Source organism: Rhodamnia argentea, chromosome 2 (genome assembly GCF_020921035.1).
Source record: "Rhodamnia argentea isolate NSW1041297 chromosome 2, ASM2092103v1, whole genome shotgun sequence".
Taxonomy (NCBI): Eukaryota; Viridiplantae; Streptophyta; class Magnoliopsida; order Myrtales; family Myrtaceae; genus Rhodamnia; species Rhodamnia argentea.
Window position 1 is genome coordinate 5,684,993 of NC_063151.1, and position 21,501 is coordinate 5,706,493.

At 42.2% G+C, this 21,501-nt stretch overlaps 3 protein-coding genes across 3 annotated transcripts; all 3 read right to left on the bottom strand.

Moving 5' to 3' along the window:
- Nucleotides 1-3,619: 3,619 nt before the first annotated feature.
- Nucleotides 3,620-18,372, bottom strand: LOC115733855 (G-type lectin S-receptor-like serine/threonine-protein kinase At4g27290). The gene is made up of 14 exons (XM_048275172.1): nucleotides 16,897-18,372; nucleotides 16,843-16,850; nucleotides 16,619-16,741; nucleotides 16,418-16,533; nucleotides 16,133-16,343; nucleotides 15,741-15,978; nucleotides 15,471-15,621; nucleotides 15,046-15,343; nucleotides 14,639-14,691; nucleotides 5,757-6,620; nucleotides 5,297-5,460; nucleotides 4,412-4,636; nucleotides 4,180-4,330; nucleotides 3,620-4,035 (listed from the first exon to the last, which is right to left on the bottom strand). Exons 1-14 carry the CDS (start codon nucleotides 18,222-18,224, stop codon nucleotides 3,727-3,729), a joined length of 4,239 nt encoding a protein of 1,412 aa, XP_048131129.1. The 5' UTR covers nucleotides 18,225-18,372; the 3' UTR covers nucleotides 3,620-3,726.
- On the bottom strand, nucleotides 5,056-7,072 carry LOC125313808 (G-type lectin S-receptor-like serine/threonine-protein kinase At4g27290). The gene is made up of 3 exons (XM_048274366.1): nucleotides 5,649-7,072; nucleotides 5,297-5,422; nucleotides 5,056-5,179 (listed from the first exon to the last, which is right to left on the bottom strand). The coding sequence occupies exon 1, from the start codon at nucleotides 6,582-6,584 to the stop codon at nucleotides 5,742-5,744; it is 843 nt and encodes a 280-aa protein (XP_048130323.1). The 5' UTR covers nucleotides 6,585-7,072; the 3' UTR covers nucleotides 5,056-5,179; nucleotides 5,297-5,422; nucleotides 5,649-5,741.
- LOC125313926 (G-type lectin S-receptor-like serine/threonine-protein kinase At4g27290) lies at nucleotides 18,361-19,047 on the bottom strand. Its single transcript, XM_048275175.1, has 2 exons — nucleotides 18,672-19,047; nucleotides 18,361-18,575 (listed from the first exon to the last, which is right to left on the bottom strand). Exons 1-2 carry the CDS (start codon nucleotides 19,045-19,047, stop codon nucleotides 18,361-18,363), a joined length of 591 nt encoding a protein of 196 aa, XP_048131132.1.
- Nucleotides 19,048-21,501: the final 2,454 nt, after the last annotated feature.

A 21,501-nucleotide genomic window follows, 5' to 3' on the forward strand; every position in this document is an offset into this window, starting at 1 on the left:
ACTTGACGCTCCATCACTTGAGACCTGAAATGTTAACAACGGGATGAAAAATAAATCTTAGTGAATCAATGCTAATCCCGGCTAGGGCATTTATTCGCTCGGACGTCCTAACATACAATCACATCATCAAAGAACAATATTTCAACCACATGCAAGTTTACTCTCCGGAAGTCATGCATAATGCAACACGGACGTGACATAATAATCAAACCAACCAATTCAATCTATTAGCAAAGCATCACGTCACTTGCATGCACAGGATGCCACACGTAGTCCATTTATTATTAGCAACGACCCGTAGGTCTAGCACATAAGTCAGTTGGTGCTCTCTTTGTAGGACCGGACGTCGTCTTTTACTTCCGGCGACGGCTTCTGATAGTCCATGTGACCCCACTTGACCAACCGGAAGACAATGATTGTCGACACCACACGAAGCTAACAAGAATCTTTAAAAGGCTTCGGCCCTTCATAAGCTACGATCGGTAAACGAACAACTAGAAGACTATAACTAATGCGTATCCAGCAATCGGAAGACAATGATTATTAGGACCGACCAACCAAAAGACAATGATTGTCGGAATTACCGATTATGTGACCACTCAAGCACTTCGACAACCAGCCAGTCCATGTGACCCTGCTTGACCAACCATAAGACAATGATTGTCGACACGGCACGAAGCTAACAAGAATCCTTAAAAGGTTTCGACCCTTCACAAGTTACGACCGGCAAACGAATAGCTAGAAGACAATGATTGACACGTATCCGGAAATCAGAAGACAATGATTGCCAAGACCAACCAACCGGAAGACAATGATTGTTGGAATTACCGATTATATGATCACTCAAGCACTTCGACAACCAGCCAATTCATTTCTTTGAATTAAGTTGAATGCTTATTCCCGCATGCTCAAATACTTGGCCCAAGACCGTTTTCGTGCTAAAACATGCAATTTAATCTCATACGTGATCACATGAATGCATAATTCTATCGACCGACAATTTAAGCAATTTGAGATGATTACCCTACAATCAAACATTCAAAGCAATCAACAATCGATTTCGACATTCAATCCAACAATTCAAGAGACGATTAATCAATCGAGGCCGGACGATTTCGATAACAATTTCTAATCCAAACAATAGTCAATCATGCGCTCGTCTTTATAACCTATCGCTCCCTTGCGATCGATCAATCAACCACAATCAATCAATTCTAATTCACAATTGGCCACTGACGACTTAACTAATTAACTAACTTAACTAATTACGGTCATTTACCTTAAATCACGTTTCTATCTATTTTGATCGTAATTAAACTACCTAAACGTCCTAATTAGCTAATTAATCTAATTTCGAACGCAACTAATGTCTTAACCGAGAGTTAGGGGCTAACTCATAATTTAACTAGCTTGGGCGGTCTCGGCAACGACAATGAACTCGGCTCGGCTCGGTGACGAATATCAGCGACTCGCATACAAACTCGAAACCTCGGGTTCTCGATTTCTCGGGCTTCGAAACTTAGTCAACGGCGGTCGGATGAGGCGGCGACACTCCGGGACAGCAACACGTAACTTGAGGTGGCAAGTGGTGGTCGCCGGTGGCCGGAACAATGGAGGCCGGCAGCTGGACAGTGAAACTCGGAATAGGGCGGCCGCTGAAACAGGGGAAACAAGCTCTACTGGGGCTGTTTCAAGGGGACTCGGGCTGTCCAAGGCTGGGGGAAAGGTTGGCCAAAGTCAAAGGGTCTCCGGGGTGACCGAGGGTGGCGACGGTGGTGCCCGAAGGAGGCGGGTAGAGGGCTGGGGAGAACTGGCGCAAAAACAGGACGGGCGTAGGTAGAACGGGGGAGGTTCGGCCGGGGTTCAAATCGAGCTCCACGGGTGCCGATTGGCTTCCGTAAACTCCGGGGGACGGCGAAGGGTGAAGGACGATGACCGGGGGTGGTCGGCGGGCGCCGGATCCGGGCGGAGCATTTGCAGCGGCCGTGGGGGGCCGACGACGCAAAAACAGAGCAGCAGGCATCGGGGTCTTCGGGGAGCTGTCCGACGGCTCTGCGGCGGCGTGCGACGGTCGTGGCGGTGGCCGAGGGTCGGTGGGGTAACGAGGTGGTAGCTGGTGGCGGCGTCGTTGGCTGGTGTCATGCGAGCAGGCCACGGAAGTCGAGACAGGGCGGGGTGATGGGTGAGGCAGAGCTCGGCTTGCAGAGGCGGTTCGGCGGCTCAACGGTGGCTAAGGCTGTGGCGGAGCGACGGCGGAGGAGGCTAGTGGTCCGAGATGGTGGTGGCGCAACAATAAATGGCCAAAGGAAGAGGATGGTGGCTCGGTGAGCGAGGGAGGAGGAAGAAGTAGACGTCGCGCGGTGAACAGGGGAGCAAGCGGGCGCGGGGGAGAGAGAGAGATGGTGAGATGACTTGACTCGGTTGAGGTGATTGGTGGGTGGGGATTCGCTTGTGGGCCCCACCCATTAAATCACAATTTGAAATTTGTCCTCTAGTGCATTAATATAGAGGCAAAGAGGTAATTTGTCATTTTAGGACCGAACGAATTTTTGGCTCAACCGACGGGGAATATTTTGATCTTTTCACAGGCCAAGCTCGGTTTGGACTAGGCTTAGGTGCGAGGATTAAAAATCTTAAAACGCGACAACTACGATTTTGAAACCTAATCTAAACCGATCGACACTTCGACAAAAGTCCAAAATTCGTCCCTTAATTCCTTACGATCCGAAATTTTATACCGATTGGAATTCAATATTATCCCTTTTTTTTAATTGAATTTCAGCATCTACAGGGGTCTAATTTTTAGGGTGTCACAAAAGCACAAGAAATTCATGAGATATTTCTTCCGATTTCATTAACTATGTAAAGCGCTAGTCCAAGTAGATGATCCAAATAGGATAGTACTAGGGAAGAACTCGTGCCCTGCGCGGGCTAGAAAAAAAGCTTCATCTTTTATCAGTTAATATGAACGTGTTATCCTAAACATTCTTTTTCTTTGCAATGCAAATTCTCTTTATAGGAAAAATTTAAAGTAAAGTCCTGATTAAACTTTCTTCGCACACTTAGAGAACGACTACAGAAAAAGCTAGAGGAGTTCTTCGAGTTCTTCTTCTTCTTGAATTAAGGGGACAAGTCTATTTATAGATTCCGAAAATTGAAAAGACATGAACTCAAGAGTCATGTCGGTTATGTCCACGTTTGTTGAGCTATTAACTCTTAATAACAACACTATTAGAAGCTGAAATGGAGCAGAACGAAGAGCCACGTTAACTCGAGTGATACGTGAATTGAAGCGACATGTTTTGGCAATTGTTGAGCCACTAATTTTCGATAGACCTTTTGTGATCTTGATTTTAGTGGCACAAATGCAGATTATCTTCTTTTAACATCTCCTCTTCTAATTGCGGGGAGCATAAAAGAGTTGAAAGGGAAGAGAATCACCGAGGTTTGCGGAAACCGTTATACGGACCATTGTATCAGACTATTAGTTACGTGGCCGGCTCTCCAACAGTGCACTTTATATTTATCCACTCTTCATTTCTATCATTGCTCTATCGGTCACATAATCCCACTATAGCAATGTTGACAAGAGGCTTTTCCTTCGATCTAGTATGCAAGAAAGAAAATCTAGACATGCAGAAATGACATTGTAGGACATTGAAATGCGAATTGGGTGACGTTTTTCTCATGTCCGGGATGAAACCTCAATAATGCACGATGGAGCGTCTACCGGGCTTCCGGCATTGTGATGCTCATCCAATTGTTTGTATAATGATCTTCTCCCGTTGAAGCTGAACTCGAGTTTTCCGTGCTTCTTTCCATGAAGAAACCCGGTTGCTTAGGTTGAGGCGGAACCGCTCCTTCGCTTCCCGGAATGGAAGCGACCATGGACATGGCCGGCCTGTCTCGGGGGAACTTTTGGACGCACAACAACCCGACATGGATGCATCTTTCTACTTGAGGCTCGTCGGCGTAATCGCACAATGTTTTGTCGAGAAGTTCCAAGGCCCCGCTGTGTCTCCAAAGCAACCATGCCTTTGACAAATCAAATTACACGATTAAGCTAGCTTGCTTGTCATTGAAAGAAGAAACTATGTTAATGTAACTGTATGAATCAGACAAAGACATAGTTACATGCACCAGACAGCCCAAGCAATGTTCTCTTCTAGCACAACTTACGTGCCCAAGAAGGTTGTGGTGGTGGTTCGGATGGGAGAACCCTCTATTCTTTTTGCCGCTTATAATCTCTAATAAGAGCACTCCAAAGCCATATACGTCAGATTTCACGGAAAACTTCCCATCGAAAGCATACTGCGGGGACATGTAGCCGCTGCAGTAAGCACATCATCATTCATGTATTAGTTCTCTAAAGCACTAACTCGAGCACTCAGAAGAGATAGTATGAACTTACTAGGTTCCTATCACTCTTCTAGTTTTCACTTCTTTTTCATCACCACCGAAGATCCTGGCCAAGCCAAAGTCCGAGATTTTAGGATTTAGCTTGGCGTCCAGCAAAATGTTGCTTGCCTTTAAGTCTCTGTGAATAATTTGAAGTTTCGAATCTTGGTGTAGATACAGAAGTCCTCGTGCGATTCCCATAACAATGTCAAATCTTCTTTTCCAAGTCAAGGAGGAGCTTTTATCCCGATCCGCAAGTCACCAAATGACACAAAAGCTTCAAATGACCGATCTTTGAACTACTTGCTACGTCTGTTTCTTGTTCAAGCAATAGATCTCATTTGAACAGACTGAGATGAAGAGGGTCATACCGAAAATTAAATGATCTAAGCTTCCATTAAGCATATATTCATAGATTAAGATTCTTTCGTCTCACTCGGTGCAGCAGCCCACTAGTCCTACAAGATTCCTGTGCTGAAGTTTTGCGATCGGAACTACTTCGTTCATAAACTCTTTGAGACCTTGTCCCGAATTCTTTGACAGCCTCTTTATTGCTATTTCTTGATCCACCGAAAGATTGCCCCGCATAATCATTATTCCAGTTATTTCTTTGCCTCTTTTGCATGAACACTTAGCTACAGATGTACACAGGTTACCTTGTAGACAGGGCCAAAGCCACCCTCGCCGATCATATTCCTCCAAGAGAAATTGTCAGTAGCAGCAGCGATTGTAGCAAAATCATATAACGGCAAGTCCAACTCGTCTTTTCCACTTCTCCAACCTAATTAATATGGAAATCGGACACAACAGAACTACAATATGACATAGGCTTACGACGTAAATAGATCACATCCTCTTCAATGGAAGTAAACTGGATTTGGTTGATAACTAGGTTTACCTCTCTCTTTCGATCTTCTTCTCCCGTAAATAACCCAAATTGCTGCGGCCTGAATGAACAGTCCCAAAATGGATGGAATCCCTATGATGATCAATCTTTTCTTCTTGTTGGTACTTCAGATTGCATCTAGATAGAGAAGAATGGAGGACATTACGTAATGTTACCTAAGATTATGTTCCATAAGCTAAGGGTCCGGATTCATGATCATTTGGGAGGAAAAAAAAAAAAAACAATTAACCGAAACCGGAACGAATTGCAGGTGACAAGAGTATGAAACACCCACAAATAACAATCCAACTAGACTAAAAAATCTACACCAAGATAAGCTCGCCGAGTTTGAAGATGCACCTACCTAGTTCGGAAGCCGGTAGTCGTATGAATAGGTTCTGTTCGTAGTCAACTCCGGGAATACATTCTCTAAGATCGATTAGGTCGCCAAACCACATTAGGCAGCCACTACCTCCTCCTTAACATCCGAATTAGCATAAGCAGCACATGAACAATTCTTCAAGCACTTGGCCTTGCATTCGTCGAGGCTCATGTTCTTGTCCAACCGTAAATCTATCGTGTCAGGTAGTTTCACCCCGGAGAGTTTCAAGAAGCCCTCTCCTTTCGAACAATTAAGGGATAGTATTCTCACGCAGCCCGAAGAACGATTAACGGGGTCCCATTCTTCCGGAGACTTGGGCGTGTACCCTTGTAAGCATTTGCATATCGGAGCCTCGTTTATTCTGCAGAAACCATTGGAACCGCACTCAGCATAATTGTCACATATATCATTTGGAGCCGAGTACATGGTATCCCATGTAGCGCTCCCATTCATATACATGAGACGTTGTACTAATCCGGACGGGTTTAAAGTGACTCTCGTAATGACTCCATTTGATAGAGGCTCGTAGACGAAATATATCTCACTCGCGTTGTAAATTAGTGCAAGCTGGGAGAATGAACTTGGTGCCATGGAAGCACCACCGAATTGAACTCCATTCCACGGTCCCGTCCGATGCTTTATTCCCGAATCTGTTGAGACTATTTCCCATTGTGGCAACTCCCGATTGCTTAGTCTGAACATATAGCCTCCGGGGGAGGGATCATCTGCGCTTCTCCGGGAAGTCGGGTAACTCTCTAAACCAGTTGCCAAGTTCCGCCCGATGTTCATACCGGCAAATTGCGTGTCGGATGGGTAGTTGAAGCTCTGCCATGAATATTCCTCAGAACTCGAACTGCTATTTCCTCTAAGAACAAGATTTCCCGAGTCCAAAAGCTGAGCAACCTGATTCCTAAGCATCCCCGATGAATTTGAAGACCAAACGACACTCTTCGACTGGTTTAGAAGAACAAGTGCTCCATCATTAGTAATTGTGAGGGTACCATCCGAATCGGCGAGCCGACTGTTTCTGTTGGCCACCTATACGACGGTCTCGGGAATGATCTTGTACCATATCCCCAAGAACCTGTTGTTGGAGTTGCCAGGAGAGAAGAAGCCGAGCTCAAAGCTTTGGCCCGAGGAAACTAGCGTCTCTCCATCGCTAATGGATCGGCCTGAACTTAACGTGTCACCCGCATATGACGGGCCTAGAACTGAAAGAAGAACCATGAAAGGGCACAAGAAGGTGAAGAGTGGATGCCTTCTCATTTCAATGCCTTCCGATGACTTTGTCTTGCTCTTCTTCCCCGTATCCACGCCTTCACCGACACAAGTTTCTGGGGCAACTTTAGGATGATTGCTTTAGTTGTGAACACTGTTTAGATACGTGAGAAAGTAAACGATACATCTTAAACCCATTTACTTTAGGGACAGATAAGGTAACGTAGCAAAAGGAAATTTCTTATGGTGGCCTTTTTTGACCGGTGGTCCGCATCATGTCATGTCGGTCTGACTTGGAGCTTCCACACGATCATAAAAAACTGGCATGTCAACTTCAGTCCTTTTCAGTGCAATTGGGGCTCTCTAGCATGTCGTTTGATGGCCTAATGAAAAAACATTGCTTCCTCAGGCTCAAGTAGATTTACCATGTTTTCCATAAACTTGTTTTGGTTTTGATTAAGTATATTTTCTGGAGGTGCAACTCATTCAGAGGGCAAAGGTGGTAGCAACAATCGAGGGAGAAAGTGTATCATTGATGGTGAAGTATATAATAAATGTCAAATTTATGGGCCATATGATATGTCTAATGTCAAATCTCTGTTCATACTTCCTGAAAAAAACCTTGTTCATCCTCGGTCAATGCTTTAGCACGAGCCCACTATGTCTATGAGTTTCTAGATCGACCCGGTCCGTTCAATTTTGTACCGCAATCCATGCCAATGAATTTTCTGCGTATGGAGAAACCGAGCTGTGCTCATGGAGGAAACCGACTAATGTTCATACATCCGCTAGCCCCCGGACGGGTGATGAACACCGAAGGAACACGTTGATGACCATTTCTGATTTTACAGTTGAGGGGAAATGGTCAACCATTCCGTGTCCAAAATATCCTCAATTGAAGTCCATGAATCCATCTTAATCGGCACAATGGGTGTCGAGTTTCGACTCGGGATTGTATGTGTTGGGCCGTTTAAGCCGGTCCAGCCCATTTAAGTAAGCTCTTAGCTTCTTATCATGTGGGAGAGGGGCTGTTATACCTAGTGACACCCATCAGCACTAAAAACGTGAAAAGGCAGCAGCAAAAGACGTGGGACAGCAGCAGTTTTTCTGGGAAAAATGAATCTGTTCAGCAGCGATCAACTCGACGATCGGAAGTCCATCCGTGGTTCGATCAGGCTGAAATTTTGTCAACGGTTTCAGGACTTATTGGTCTTGATTCTGAATGGTTGGAACTTGTTTTGAAAGTGTTTACTGCAGCTTTTCGTGGGTGGTTTCAGACCACGTTTTTTAGGTGTTTTTCATCCGTTTTTTCTCGTTAAAGGTGATGTTGATGCTTGCTCTTCAGTTATAGCTTTGGGATTTCAGTGTTGTTGAAATCAGTCAGGTTTTGTACCTAAAGTATCAATAGTGGAGATTCGGGGTGGATTCCGTGAACAATCTCGTGGTTTTGATCCTTCACATTGGAGGAGTTTTCCACCTAAAAATTATTGTGTCATTTTTCTTTTGGTTCGTATATTTTCATTGGTGTTGTTCGATTCGTTTTCTCATAGGTTCAGTTAAAGAGGGAAATTTATCCGCTATTTTTCCCAACGTAGTGGTATCAGAGCGTTGTTTTTGACTAAATGATGGCTCCGAATGGAGCAAGATGGTCGATTTGAATGGAAGGAATTATCGTGTATGGAGAGGAAAAATGGAAGATCTCCTATATGTGAAGCGTTGGCATTTACCAGTGTTTGTTGTTGCTTAATTTGTTAACATGGCCTATGCTGATTGGAATCTTGAGCACAAAATTGTGAGTGGGTTTATTTGACAATTTGTCAATGATAATGTTTTGAATCACATCAACAAAGAATCACATGCTAGAACCTTATGGAACAAGCTTGAGTCATTATATACACGGAAGATTGGCAACACCAAAATATGTTTGATTAAAAATTTATGGAGTTCCATTACAAAGATGGCCAATCTATATCGGACCATTTGAATGAGCTTCGGGGAGTGATGATGGACCAACTTTCTGCCATGAATACTAAATTTGATGATGAAGTGTAGGGACTTTGGCTACTGTGTACCTTACCGGAATCTTGGGAGAAATTTCGTATGTCTTTAATTAATGCGCACCTAATGGTATTGTTAACATGCATTTTGCAAAAAGTGGTGCTCTGAATGAAGAGATGACAAGAAAAACACATGGCTCTTTCTCTCATTTCGAAAGTTAAGTTGTTGAAAACAGGGGTTGAAGTCAGAGTAAAGGTCCAAAAGCTAGAAACAAGAACCGGAATCGGAGCAAGTCAAGATCATGGAAAAAGACTATTGAGTATCATCACTGCAGTAAGTTGGGTCATATTAGGAAAAATTATTTTCAGCTGAAAAGTGAGAAGAAAAATAGCAATGACAATAATGAGAAAAGAGATAACAGTGATGATGATCGGGTGGCCACTGCTATTGGGAACTTGTTATTGTTTGCTATGATGACAATGTTAATTTTACCCGCAATGATTCGAATTGGGTTATTGATAGTGGAGCTTCCCTTCATATCACATCTAGGAAGGAGTTTTTTACATGCTATAGGTCGGGAAGTTTTGGCACCTTAAGGATGGGCAATGATAGCTTGGCTATAGTTGTAGGTGTAGGAGATGTATGTTGATGGCTAGTAATTTCACCTAGAGGGGGGGTGAATAGGTGATAAAGTGTGATTTTAAGATTTTATTGCGGAATTCAAATCACACGGCGTAAAAAGCAGATCTCGGATGATCAAGTAATTCAATTGATGCAGGATATGTGGTAAGATCGATGCGTGCTGTTCGTGTGCAGTTTAGCTATCACAAAATATTTAGAGTGATCAGAGTAAGAGATAAGGAAAACTGCGCAGAGGGATTATAGTGGTTCGGCTTTGGTTAAGCCTACGTCCACTTCTTCGGCAGTATTCCACTAGTAAGCCGCTCGGAGGTTACGGATCGTTGATCTCCTTGACATGCGTGAATTCACACCTAACACTCAACACTCGTGTGTACACCTCCTCACACTTACAATGGATGGATCAAGAAGTGTATTGAAAATGGAATTCACTCTATCTAAGAATTATGAACATTTTTCCCTCTTAACGCCGATCTCTTTTACCTTCGTCTTCGAGATGGCTTTTATACTCTTCCGCCTCCAATCTAGCCGTTGCAAGGCATCCGGAAGAGATCTTTCCAAATCTACCCTTTTGGACGAGATGTTTGCAAAAGAAAATCTCTTAGTCGTTGGGGATCGCCAAAGGAAAATCTTCCCCGCTTGGATCAAATCGCTCATACAATTATGATCCCAGGTTTCCATAGATGGTTTCTTCCATTTGGAAAGTTTTTGTTTGTTTTCTTGCTTCCGCATCCTTGATTGATCTCAATCACCGAGAATCTTCAAGAATGATCCAGCTCGATGACGTCCGTTGATATGTATCACTTACGTTTAATTTACATTCCTCTTGAGGTTCTAATTACTGCTCGTGAAGTACTCCTCTCAGAGCTTGAGCATCATTCCAACGTCCGAGCTCGAACTAGCGTCCGAGACTCTCTGAAAAAATATCTGAGCCAAATCCTTTTGCCAGATTCAATCCCGTGCATCCTCGAACCTAAGGATAATATGCAAAACAAATAAATCACGGCATTATCTCAAAACACAAGAGTACTAGGATTGTTTTGTCAACTTCAAAACTGTTTAGGGATTTTTCTCAACAATGTGTGCTTAGAGACTAATAATGGAGCAAAATTAATTCTAAAAGATGTTCATGTTTTGGATATTCGTTTGAGTCTGGTTTCGATTGGTAAATGCAAGATTTTACAGTACTTTTGATAATGGACAGTGGAAACTCACAAGTGGCTCATTGGTTGTAGCTAGAGGTATGAAACAATCTTCTTTGTATTTGTTTCAGGCTAAGATTTCTAAGGACATGTGTAATGTTGTGGAAGATGAGAATGCAACTGCGTTATGGCACAAGAGGCTTAGTCACACAAGTGAGAAATTTATTGGTTTGTTGGCTAAAAAAGGTTTATTCTCTGGAGTGAAGAGTGCAAGACTTGATAAATGTGCACATTATTTAGGAGGAAAACAACAAAGAGTCTATTGAAGAGTCGATCGCCCTCGAGAAAATCAAAATTGCTAGAATTGGTGCATTCGGATGTTTGTGGTCCAATAAAACCATTATCACTTGGTGGTACAACCTACTTTGTAACCTTCATTGATGACCATTCGAGAAAATTATGGATTTATTTTTTGAAGACAAAAGATCAAGTGTTAGGTGTATTCAAGCGGTTTCAAGTTTTAATTGAAAGACAGACTGGAAAGAAGTTGAAATGCATTCGTTCGGATAACGGTGGTGAGTACATCGGACCATTTGATGAATATTGCAGGCAAGAGGGGATTCTATATCAAAAGACACCTCCTAAAACACCTCGGTTAAATGACATAGCAGAAAGAAGGGACAGAACATTGGTTGAGAGAGTCAGATATTTAATTTCAGATGCAAAATTGCCAAAATCCTTTTGGGGTGAGGCTTTGAGTATAGTGGTACATGTTACCAACATTTCTCCCATTATTGCTTTGGATGGTGACATTCCATATAGAGTTTGGTTTAGAAATGATATTTCATATGACAATCTAAAGGTGTTTGGTTGCAAGTTTTTGTTTATGTTCTCGGGGATGAGAGGTCCAAGTTAGATGTCAAGAGAGGAGAGTGCATCTTTCTTGGTTATGGTTCTGATGAATTCGGCTACAGACTTTATGATCCAGTTGCGAAGAAAATTGTCAGAAGTTGATATGTGGTATTCGTTGAGAATGAGAACATTTGGGATATTGAGCAGATGAAGAAGACATATTCCCATGATTCTGATATTTTAGTTCATACCGGCTCAGCCCCATCTTTTGAGTTGTAGGGACAGCTGTATCATCGGGTTGAAAATGGTGTTCAAGTCGGACTCCAGATTAGCAAGTTCAGGGTCGGACTCGGAATGATCAGCGGGTTCAAGATCAGATTCATGGTGATTAGCTACATTCATATGGCATTGATACTCAAGAGAGTGCACCATTAGCTCTACCAACCATTGTTTTGAGGAGGTCTACCGGAGACCGCACCCCATCTATAGATACTCTTCTAGTGAGTATGTTTTGTTGACAGATGCAGGTGAACGTCAAAATTTTGAAGAAGCAGTAGAAGATAAGAATAAAAAAGAATGGTTCGATGGAATGCATGATGAGACGAAGTCATTGCATGACAATCATACTTTTGAGTTGGTGGCACTACCTAAGGGCAAAGAGCTTTGAAGAACCGATGGGTTTACAGATTGAGCGAGGATGAGACCACTTTGCGTCCTCAATATAAAGCTAGACTGGTTGTTAAAGGCTTCAATTAGAAAAAGGGAGTTGACTATGATGAAATTTTGTCGCCGATTGTGAAAATGTCTTCAATTTGAGTTGTTCTGAGTCTAGTAAATAGTCTTGATCTTGATGTTGAGTAGATGGAAGTGAAGACTACTTTTTTTCACGGTGATTTGGAGGAAGATATATACACGAAGTAGCCTAATGGTTTCGAGGTGAAAGGTAAAGAAAATTATGTTTGCAAACCGAGGAAAAGCTTATATGGCTTAAAGTAAGCGCCGAGGCAATGGTATAGAAAATTCGAGTCTTTTATGGGGAGCAAGCCTATAAGAAGACTACTTCTGATCATTACGTGTTTGTGCTGAAATTTTCTAAAGATGACTTTGTTATTTTATTGCTCTACATGGATGATATGCTTATAGTTGGTCAAAATGCTTCAAGGATTGACCAACTAAAGTGAGATTTGAGCAAGTCTTTTTTGATGAAAGACTTGGGGGCGGCTAAGCAAATTCTTGGTATGAGGATCACTCGTGATGGACAAGCGAAGAGGTTATGGTTATCTCAAGAGAAGTACATAGAGAAAGTACTTCAAAGGTTCAAAATGGATAAAGCTAAAGTGGTGAGTACGCCTCTTGCTACACACTTTAAGCTTCGTCATAAACAATGTCCATCTAGTGAGAAAGATTTGAAAGACATGGAAAAGGTTCCTTACGCTTCAGTAGTGGGTAGTTTGATATATGCAATGGTTTGTACAAGGCCAGATATAGCTCATGCAGTTGGTGTGGTTAGCTGTTTTATGTCAAATCTAGGTAGAGAGTAATGGAATGCATTGAAGTGGTGAACGGCAGATTACTTATTACCGTTAGTCGAAGGTCATAAGTTTGATTCCCCGGTCTATTTTGGGAATCTTGGTTAGTGGATCTTAAGATATCTCCGAGGCACTTCTAGTTTGAGACATTCATTTGGGAGTGAGAAGTCGATTCTTGTTGGGTATACTGATTCATACATGGTAGGGAATATTGACACAAAGAAATCTACTTCAGGTTATTTGATTACTTTTTCATGGGGAGCTGTGATTTGGCAATCAAGATTGCGAAAATGTATTGCATTGTCGATGAGAAAGGCGGAGTTCATCGGAGCAACCAAAGCATGCAAGGAATTGCTTTGGATGAAAGAGTTCACACATTAACTTCGTTTCACTCAAGAAAGGTATGTTTTACTTTGTGATAATCAAAGTGCTATACATCTTGCGAGGAATTCCACTTTTCATGCTAGATCAAAGCACATTGATGTGAGGTATTATTGGATATGAGAAACTTTAGAATCCAAAAGGTTGGAACTTGAGAAAGTACACAAAGAAAATAAAGCTTCAAATATGATGACAAAGGCTCTCACCCGACAGAAGTACGAGTTATGCCGGCGCCAGGTAGGCATGGATTTCTGTTGAGTTTCTTTTTGTATCAAAATCTCCCCTAATGGGCTGGAGAGGGAGATTTGTTGGGCCGTTTAAGCTGGTCCAGCCCATTTAAGTAAGCTCTTAGCTTCTTATTATGTGGGAGAGGGGCTGCTATACCTAGTGACACACATAAGCACCAAAAACGTGAAAAGACAGCAGCAAAAGACGTGGGACAGTTGTAGTTTTTCTGGGAAATGCGAATCTGTCCAGCAGTGATCACCTCGACGATCGGAAGTCCATCCGTGGTTCGATCAGGCTGAAGTTTTATTAGCGGCTTTAGGACTTATTGGTTTTGGTTCTGAACGGTTGGATCGTGTTTTGAAGGTGTCTACTACAGCTTTTCGTGGGTGGTTTCAGATCATGTTTTTGGGGTGTTTTTTATCCTTTTTTTTTTCTCGTTAAAGGTGATGTTGATGCTTGCTCTTTACTTATAGTTTTGGGATTTCAGTGTTGTTGAAATCAGTGAGGTCTTGTACCTAAACTATTAATAGTGGAGATTCGAGTGGACTCTCCGAACAGTCTCGTAGTTTTTGTCCTTCACATTGGAGGAGTTTTTCACGTAAAAATTATTGTGTCATTTTTCTTTTGGTTCGTATATTTCCATTGGTTATGTTCGATTTGTTTTCTCACAAGTTCAATCAAAGAGGGAAATTTATCCGTTGTTTTTCCCAACAGTATGTGCAATCTCTTGTTGATTTCCATAAGAACTGTATGGCCTTATCATGGACTGAATTTTACAAGACCCACAAGAGATACGCTTATCAATACTTCGAGTTTTCATTTTGTAACTAAATTAGGAGTCCGGTACGACTAGTCGATTGGCTTCTCATTAGAGAACTGCAGAAACAGAAGATAGTCTTGAGAATTTTGGGTAATACATTCATCTGAAATTGGATTTCGATAGACGATTTTGTTTCATTGATGTACTTCCAAGACTGAATATTACAGAGAAGACCATATTTTTGTCAACAGTTCTTTCTCCTATATTCGCATTTAATCCTGTTCCATTCAGTTCAAAATCAGCAGCAGAAGCTATAGCTTGAGAATGAATCCCCAGAGGTTAACAAAATCATGAAATGGACATATCGAAGAAAGAACATTACTATCATATTCTTCTGCTTGAATGTCCAAAATGGTTGCGGTGGTGACTTCGATTATCCATATCCTCTAGTCCTTTTACTAACCATCTCTAACAAAAGCAATCCCTATCCACATTCATCAGATTTCATGCAAAATTTCCCATCATAGGCATGCGCTGGTGGCATAGCCACTATCAAACAATCATATCTCGAAACTATCCTAAAGTTGACTAGCGAGCATCCAAGGAACAAGCTGCAGACTACTTCTATCGACCTTCTGGCATTGTTATGGTTACGAGATTGTCCGTATGGAGTTCTCTTGGTGAAGTTGCACCTGAGTTTGTCGGACTTCTTTCCATGAAGAAACCGGGCGGTTTAGGATGTGGCAATATTGCTTCTTCATTTGCTAACATGAAAACCACAGAAGACATAGTTGGCCTATCACCAGGGAATTTCTGGACACACAACAAACCCACATGTATGCATCTCTCTACTTGAGATATAATGGAGGAGTCAGCTAAAGAATCATCCATAAGCTCCAATGCCCTGCGTTCATTCCAAAGCAACCATGCCTGGGACAAAATAGCGGATCAACCAATTCGCTTGACCACCCAAGACAACAGAATTGAAATGAAATCTCGGATTACCAGCTTATCAAAGTAAATTTTAAATATCAGGCAGCATTACTAGTTAACTTACATGTCCAAGGAGGCTGTGGTGGTGGCTTGGATGGTAGAATCCTCTGTTCCTTTTCCCACTAACAATCTCCATTAGGAGCACTCCAAAGCTAAACACATCCGATTTAACCGAGAATTTTCCATCGAAGGCATACTCTGGAGACATATATCCACTGCATTAAGAAATTCATATCTCAATTAGCTCATCTGTTTTTTTTTTGGGTAAGGACAATTAGCTCATCTGTTCGATCTCATTAACTTTCGAACACATGAACTAGGATAATCAACTTACTAAGTTCCGATTATTCTTCTTGTTCTTGCTTCTTTTTTATCACCTCCAAAAATTCTTGCTAATCCGAAATCGGAAATCTTGGGATTCAGGTTGGCATCCAGTAAAATGTTGCTTGTTTTAAGGTCTCTATGGACGACTTGAAGCTTCGAATCTTGGTGGAGATAAAGAATTCCACGTGCAATTCCAATAATAATCTCAAAGCGCCTATCCCATGCCAACAAGATGCGGTTGTCGTGATCTGTGGACATTCAACAACCCCATATAAGCTTCAAGTGTTCGATCCCTTCCACTGATATATGCACCACATAGTTGTAAGACTTATGTGAGGTATCGATCCATACAAACTAATCACATGTGAAGGGAAAAACCTAAGAGAATTAAGAGGCACGGACCAAAGATAAAGTTATTCAAGCTTTTATTTGGCATGTATTCGTAAATCAACATTCTTTCGCCTCTGTCGATGCAGCAGCCAAGAAGGCTGACGAGATTCCTGTGTTGAAGTCTGGCAATCAAAGCTACTTCATTGCTAAACTCTTCAAGTCCTTGCCCAGAATCCTTTGACAACCTTTTCACCGCTATTTCTTGATCTGTGGAAAGATTTCCCTGCATAATTTGCTTTCAGAATAGGCCCATCTTTTTCGTGTAAACTGAATCTAACGCCGCATGGATCATGTTACCTTGTAGACTGAACCAAAGCCTCCAGCTCCAATCAAATTTCTCTGAGAGAAATTGTTAGTAGCAACAGTAATGGTATTAAGATCGAAAAGCGGTACGTCAATGTCATTCCTCAAGCCTAGAAACACAATCATTGCCATCAGTAGACCTTATATAGTCGAGAGAAATAAACTGGCTCATTATGCAGCTACAAACTGTTTTACCTCCTATTTTCATTCCTCTCTTCCAGATAGTTATCCCAAGGGTAATGCCCAGCAACAGCAAGCCAGAAATGGCTGAAGCTACAGCAGTGGCGACCAGCTTTCTCTTCTCGATCGGAAAGGAATCTGGAATAGCAAATGATGATGACTTCAAACATCTTCAATTAATATTCTGTAGCATTAGCCGAGTTAACCCAATTTTCTAGGTGGCCTGTTAAAATTTGTACTAGAGAAGCTCTAATAAAAAGAGAAGTATATGTCAAAACTAATCAAGAACTTACTATAGCCATCCAGTTCCCTGATAAGATCTTTTAAGTGGCCACATAGAGTCCATACCTATTTCCGAAGCTGACATCCGAATGTATATGTCTTGGCCGCCACTTGGAAACTGTCTCATATCAATAAGATCACCAAACCACAACACGCAACCGCTTCCTTTCCCTCTAATATCTGAGTTTGAGTAAGCTGTACATGAACAGTTCTTCAAGCATCTCATTCTGCAGTCCTTGAGGCTTAAGCTGCCATCCAGCCAAGTATTTGTTGTAGCTGGCAATTTCATCTGAGTGTGTTTAATAAATCCATCGCCATCATTGCAACCCAAAAGCTTATCCCTGGCACATCCTTGTGACCAATCGTTTGAGTTCCACTTGTCCGGATACTTGGGCGAAAATCCTTTCAGGCACTGGCAATACGGCAACTTATCAGTCAAGCATTTGCTATAGGCACCACAAAGGCCATAATTGTCACAATAGTCCTTCGGAACTGAAAGGATGAGCATCCAGCTTTGAGAATCTTCATTCCAAGTGGAGAGTTCCCCTCGATAGGTAGTTTGATTCACAACAAGCCTAACGAGCTCAGATTTGTTCTCCACAGTGAATGTATGGTACGCCTCAGTTCCGTTGTTTATGAACTTGTATGAAATGACAGGATTGGATCCTGACTGTGGTGCGCCGCTGAAACGGAGTCCATTCCAAGGTCCACTTCTGACGTACTTACTCGATCCCTTCCATACTACGAGCTCAGGGTAGTTACTTCTCTCCATCCCCCAAGTGAAATCTCCAGGAGACGGGTCATCGGGGCTCTTCCAAGAAGTTAAGTGCCGTTCTAGACTGCTATTTGCATCCCATCCAATCTTCAAGCCCGGCAAAAGTGTGTCCGATGGGTAATCAAAGCTTTGCCATAAATAAGTATCCAGACTGTCATTTCCATCATCTCTCAGCACAAGATTTCCGCTCTCCAAGAGCTGTAAAACTGGAGTTTGGGCCTGTTTGGTAGAGTTAGTTGACCAAACGACGCTCCTGTTCTGGTTGAGGAGGACCAGATTGCCTGTGCTGACAACCATCAACGTGCCTGAAGAGTCATGGATTGGCTGGCTTCTGTTTGCAACCCAGACAACGGTTCGCACAGGGACATTCTTATACCAAATTCCCAAGTACCGATCCGTGAGATTACCTGGGCTGAAAAATCCCAATTCAAAGGTTCCGCCACTCGAAACTAGTGTCTCCCCATCACTGATTGATTGAGATGCATATACTGTGTCAACTGCGACCGAGAAGCCCGAGAACCAGATCAAGCTTTCTGCGAAAAGCAGAAGACAGAGGATGTCCATGCTCCCGGCTTACAGCTTTAAGCCCTGTTTCAGAAGAACAGAGATCTTCATGGCAATTAATCGAGAGAAAGAAACTGAGTGGAAACCTGAAATGATAATAAAATAGACCAGGATGTCTCCTTTTCAAAAAGAAAGATCAACCCTTGACAAAGAGGGTCACCGGATAATGACAGTTGGACAGAATTCCTCCACCATGATGCACATCCATCTGGTTGTCGACCAACATTTTCCTCGAGATGGAATTCGCAGCTACTGAGAGACTGCTGAACTCGACTCCATTCCACACGCCACTCCAATATGTCCTTGTTGAACCGTTCCTGAGTATAACAACTTGTGGCAGCCCTTGATCGTCTAATCCACAGGTGCAGTCGCTAGGGGACATCCACGTTTTTGCACGCGGTCAGATGCCATTTGAAACCGGTTCTCAAGTTCAACCCCAGTTCATACCGGATAAAAGCGTGTCGCAGGGGTAATGAAAGCTTTGCCATGAATAGGCATCACGGGGAATCAAACTGATGTTATCCCAAAGAACAAGGTTTCCAGACTCCAGGAGCTGTGCAACAGGATTGGTTAGGACCCCAGATGAATTCGAAGACCAAACAACACCCTTCGATTGGTTCAGAAGAGCTAGATTCCCCTCATGGCCAAATGTGAGAACACGACTCGAATTGGTCAGCGGGTTGTCTCCGTTAGCCACCCAAACTACTGTTTCAGGAGTGATCTTGTACCATATCCCCAAGTACCTTTTCTTGGAGCTTCCAGGAGAGAAGAAGCCAAGCTCAAAGCTTTGGCCTGAAGAGACCAATGTCTCTCCATCTTTCATGGACTGACCTGAACTCAAAGAGTCAGCTCCAAATGACAAGCCCCCCACAAACGACACCAAGATGATAGAACAGTAAAAGCAGGTAGAGAAAGGAGCTTGCATTTTATTGAAGCCACAAGACAGACTAGGAAGATGGGTGTAAAGTCCAAGCTGAACGATGGCATAGATCAAGAAGAATGATATTGTCAAACTGAGGTTCCCAGAATATCACTGGCCGGGGATATTAACAAAGCTAAATTCAATAGCCTTGAATGATAATGTAAGCGTCAAGTTTGATTCAGAGATCAACTCTTCTCACAATTTTGTTCGGGTCCACACCAGACTACGGTCAGTGCAAGAGTCTCTGCATTACTTTAAATGTCTCTCAATCAAATCCATCTTTATCCCCGCTCGTCTTTCTTATTTCCTTGCTGAAAACTTTTGATGTCCACCTGTTTTCGAGCATCCGATTCACTGTAGCAATAAGGAAAATTCTTATGGTAGCTCTTATTTGACTGGTGGTCTACATCACGCGATACTAGTCTGACTTGGAGCTTCCACAAAGTCATAAAAAACTGGCATGTTCACTTCAATCCTTTTCAGTGCAATTGGAGCTCTCTCTATCATGTAGTTTGATGGCCTAATGGAAAAAACATTGCTTCCTCAGGCTCAAGTAGACTTAACAGGTTTTCCATAAACTTGTTTTGGTTTGATTAAGTATAGTTCCTATCTTGACGTTTCTGGAGCTGCAACTCGTTCGGATACGTTCTGTGAAACTTTTTTTTTTGTCTCTCTTCAATTTGCCTATCATTTGTCTTTACAAAAAACCCCCCAAAAAATATCATCTACTGGCTAGAAAGGACAAAAAGTGATGACATGGTTTTTTTCTTTGCTCTTTTTACCAATTAGGAAACCCAACATAAGTCATTACTCCGTGTCGATTTGTGCATAGCTGATAGCAACGCTCGAGGGAGAAAGTTTGTCACAAATGGTGAAGAATAGACAAAATAAATGTCAAGTTATGAGGGCGATATGGCCCGTCTGAAGTCAAATCCCACTTTGCTCCTTTGAATCAACTACCTAAATGGACATTTAGCACAAGCGCACCGTGTCCATAACATGAGTTTCTAGATCCACCTGGTCCGTTCATTCCACGCCAATGAATTTTCTGCATGTGAAGAAACTCAGCCATGCTCATGGAGGAGACCGACGAATGTTCTTGCAGCTGCCAGACGAAAATGCCATGAATGCTGAAGGAACGTGTTGATGACTATTTCTTGTTTAGCAGCTGAGGGGAGATGGTCAACCATTTCCGTGTCCAAAATATCCTCAATTGAAGTCTATGAACCCATCTTAATCGGGACAGTGTGTAATGAGTTTCCACTCGGGATTGTATGTGCAATGTCTTGTTGATTTCAATAAGAACTGTATGACATTACCATGGGCTGAAAAATTCGCAAAACCCACAAGAGATGCGCTTATAAATCTCTCAAGTTTTAATTTTGTAACTAAATCGCGCGTACAACTAGTCGATTAGCTTCTCATTAGGGACTGCAGAAACAGTAGAAACTCCTGAGAGTTCTTGGCAACACATTCATTCGAAATTGAAATTCGATAGATGATTTTGGGCTTGAGTACACTTCAAGTGCCATAAGTTGTATACGGCGCTCACTTTAGTGCCAAAACTTTCAAATCGATCACTTTAGTGCTAAGTTTTTGTAACTTCGATCACTTAAGTGCCAACTTCTTTTAAAAACGATCGCTTTAGTGTCAGAGCTAACGTGGTTTGCCGAAAATTCGACACGTGGTATTTTTTATTAATATTTAAGATGACGTGGCTCGGTGAATTTGACACTAAAGTGATCATTTTTTAAAAACAATTGCACTTAAATGATCATTTTTAAAAAAAGTTGGCACTTAAGTGATCGTTTTGAAAGTTTTGGTACTAAAGTGATCGAAGTTACAAAAACTTAGCACTAAAGTGATCGATTTGAAAGTTTTGGCACTAAAGTGAGCGCCGTACACAACTTATCCCACTTGAGGTGTACTTAAGCCGATGATTTTGGTTCATCGATATACTTCCAAGACTGAAGATTACAGAGAAGGGTAAAAACTGCGATTAATACAGACTTGGGAAGAGCTAATCGGAGAGGATGTGGTGCCTGTTTTCAGATCATTTCAATTGTCAAACACATAAATTATGATTTCTCCAGCTGGTTAAGGCTTCAACGAGTCTAATGTTCGACATCTGCGTCAAGCCTATAACTGAAACTTTTTGCTTAAGCTCTACTCATTAGAGACAATTAACCGATTCCACTTTTGATCAAATGGGTTCTAGATTTTATTTCCTTGCATACATCGTTGACTCACTCGGTACTCATATTTGAGACTCCATCTGACACATAGATACAAACGTCATTATGCAAAGACATTCCTGTGATCATTGAGCATCGTCAAGCATCATCCTGGTTGTTT

What these genes read in the sequence shown, in the direction of transcription:
- LOC125313808 (XM_048274366.1), bottom strand. Translation starts at nt 6,584, where the DNA reads ATGCTTAGGAATCAGGTTGCTCAGCTTTTGGACTCGGGAAATCTTGTT.
- LOC115733855 (XM_048275172.1), bottom strand. Translation starts at nt 18,224, where the DNA reads ATGGACATCCTCTGTCTTCTGCTTTTCGCAGAAAGCTTGATCTGGTTC. An exon ending in ACAAAAATATGGTCTTCTCT is followed by an intron (nt 6,621 to 14,638) that starts GTAATATTCAGT and finishes CTTCTAAACCAG; the next exon opens with TCGAAGAGTGTCGTTTGGTC. An exon ending in AGAAGAGTGATAGGAACCTA is followed by an intron (nt 4,331 to 4,411) that starts GTAAGTTCATAC and finishes TGCTTACTGCAG; the next exon opens with CGGCTACATGTCCCCGCAGT.
- LOC125313926 (XM_048275175.1), bottom strand. Translation starts at nt 19,047, where the DNA reads ATGAAAGATGGAGAGACATTGGTCTCTTCAGGCCAAAGCTTTGAGCTT. An exon ending in CTGCGACACGCTTTTATCCG is followed by an intron (nt 18,576 to 18,671) that starts GTATGAACTGGG and finishes CCTGTGGATTAG; the next exon opens with ACGATCAAGGGCTGCCACAA.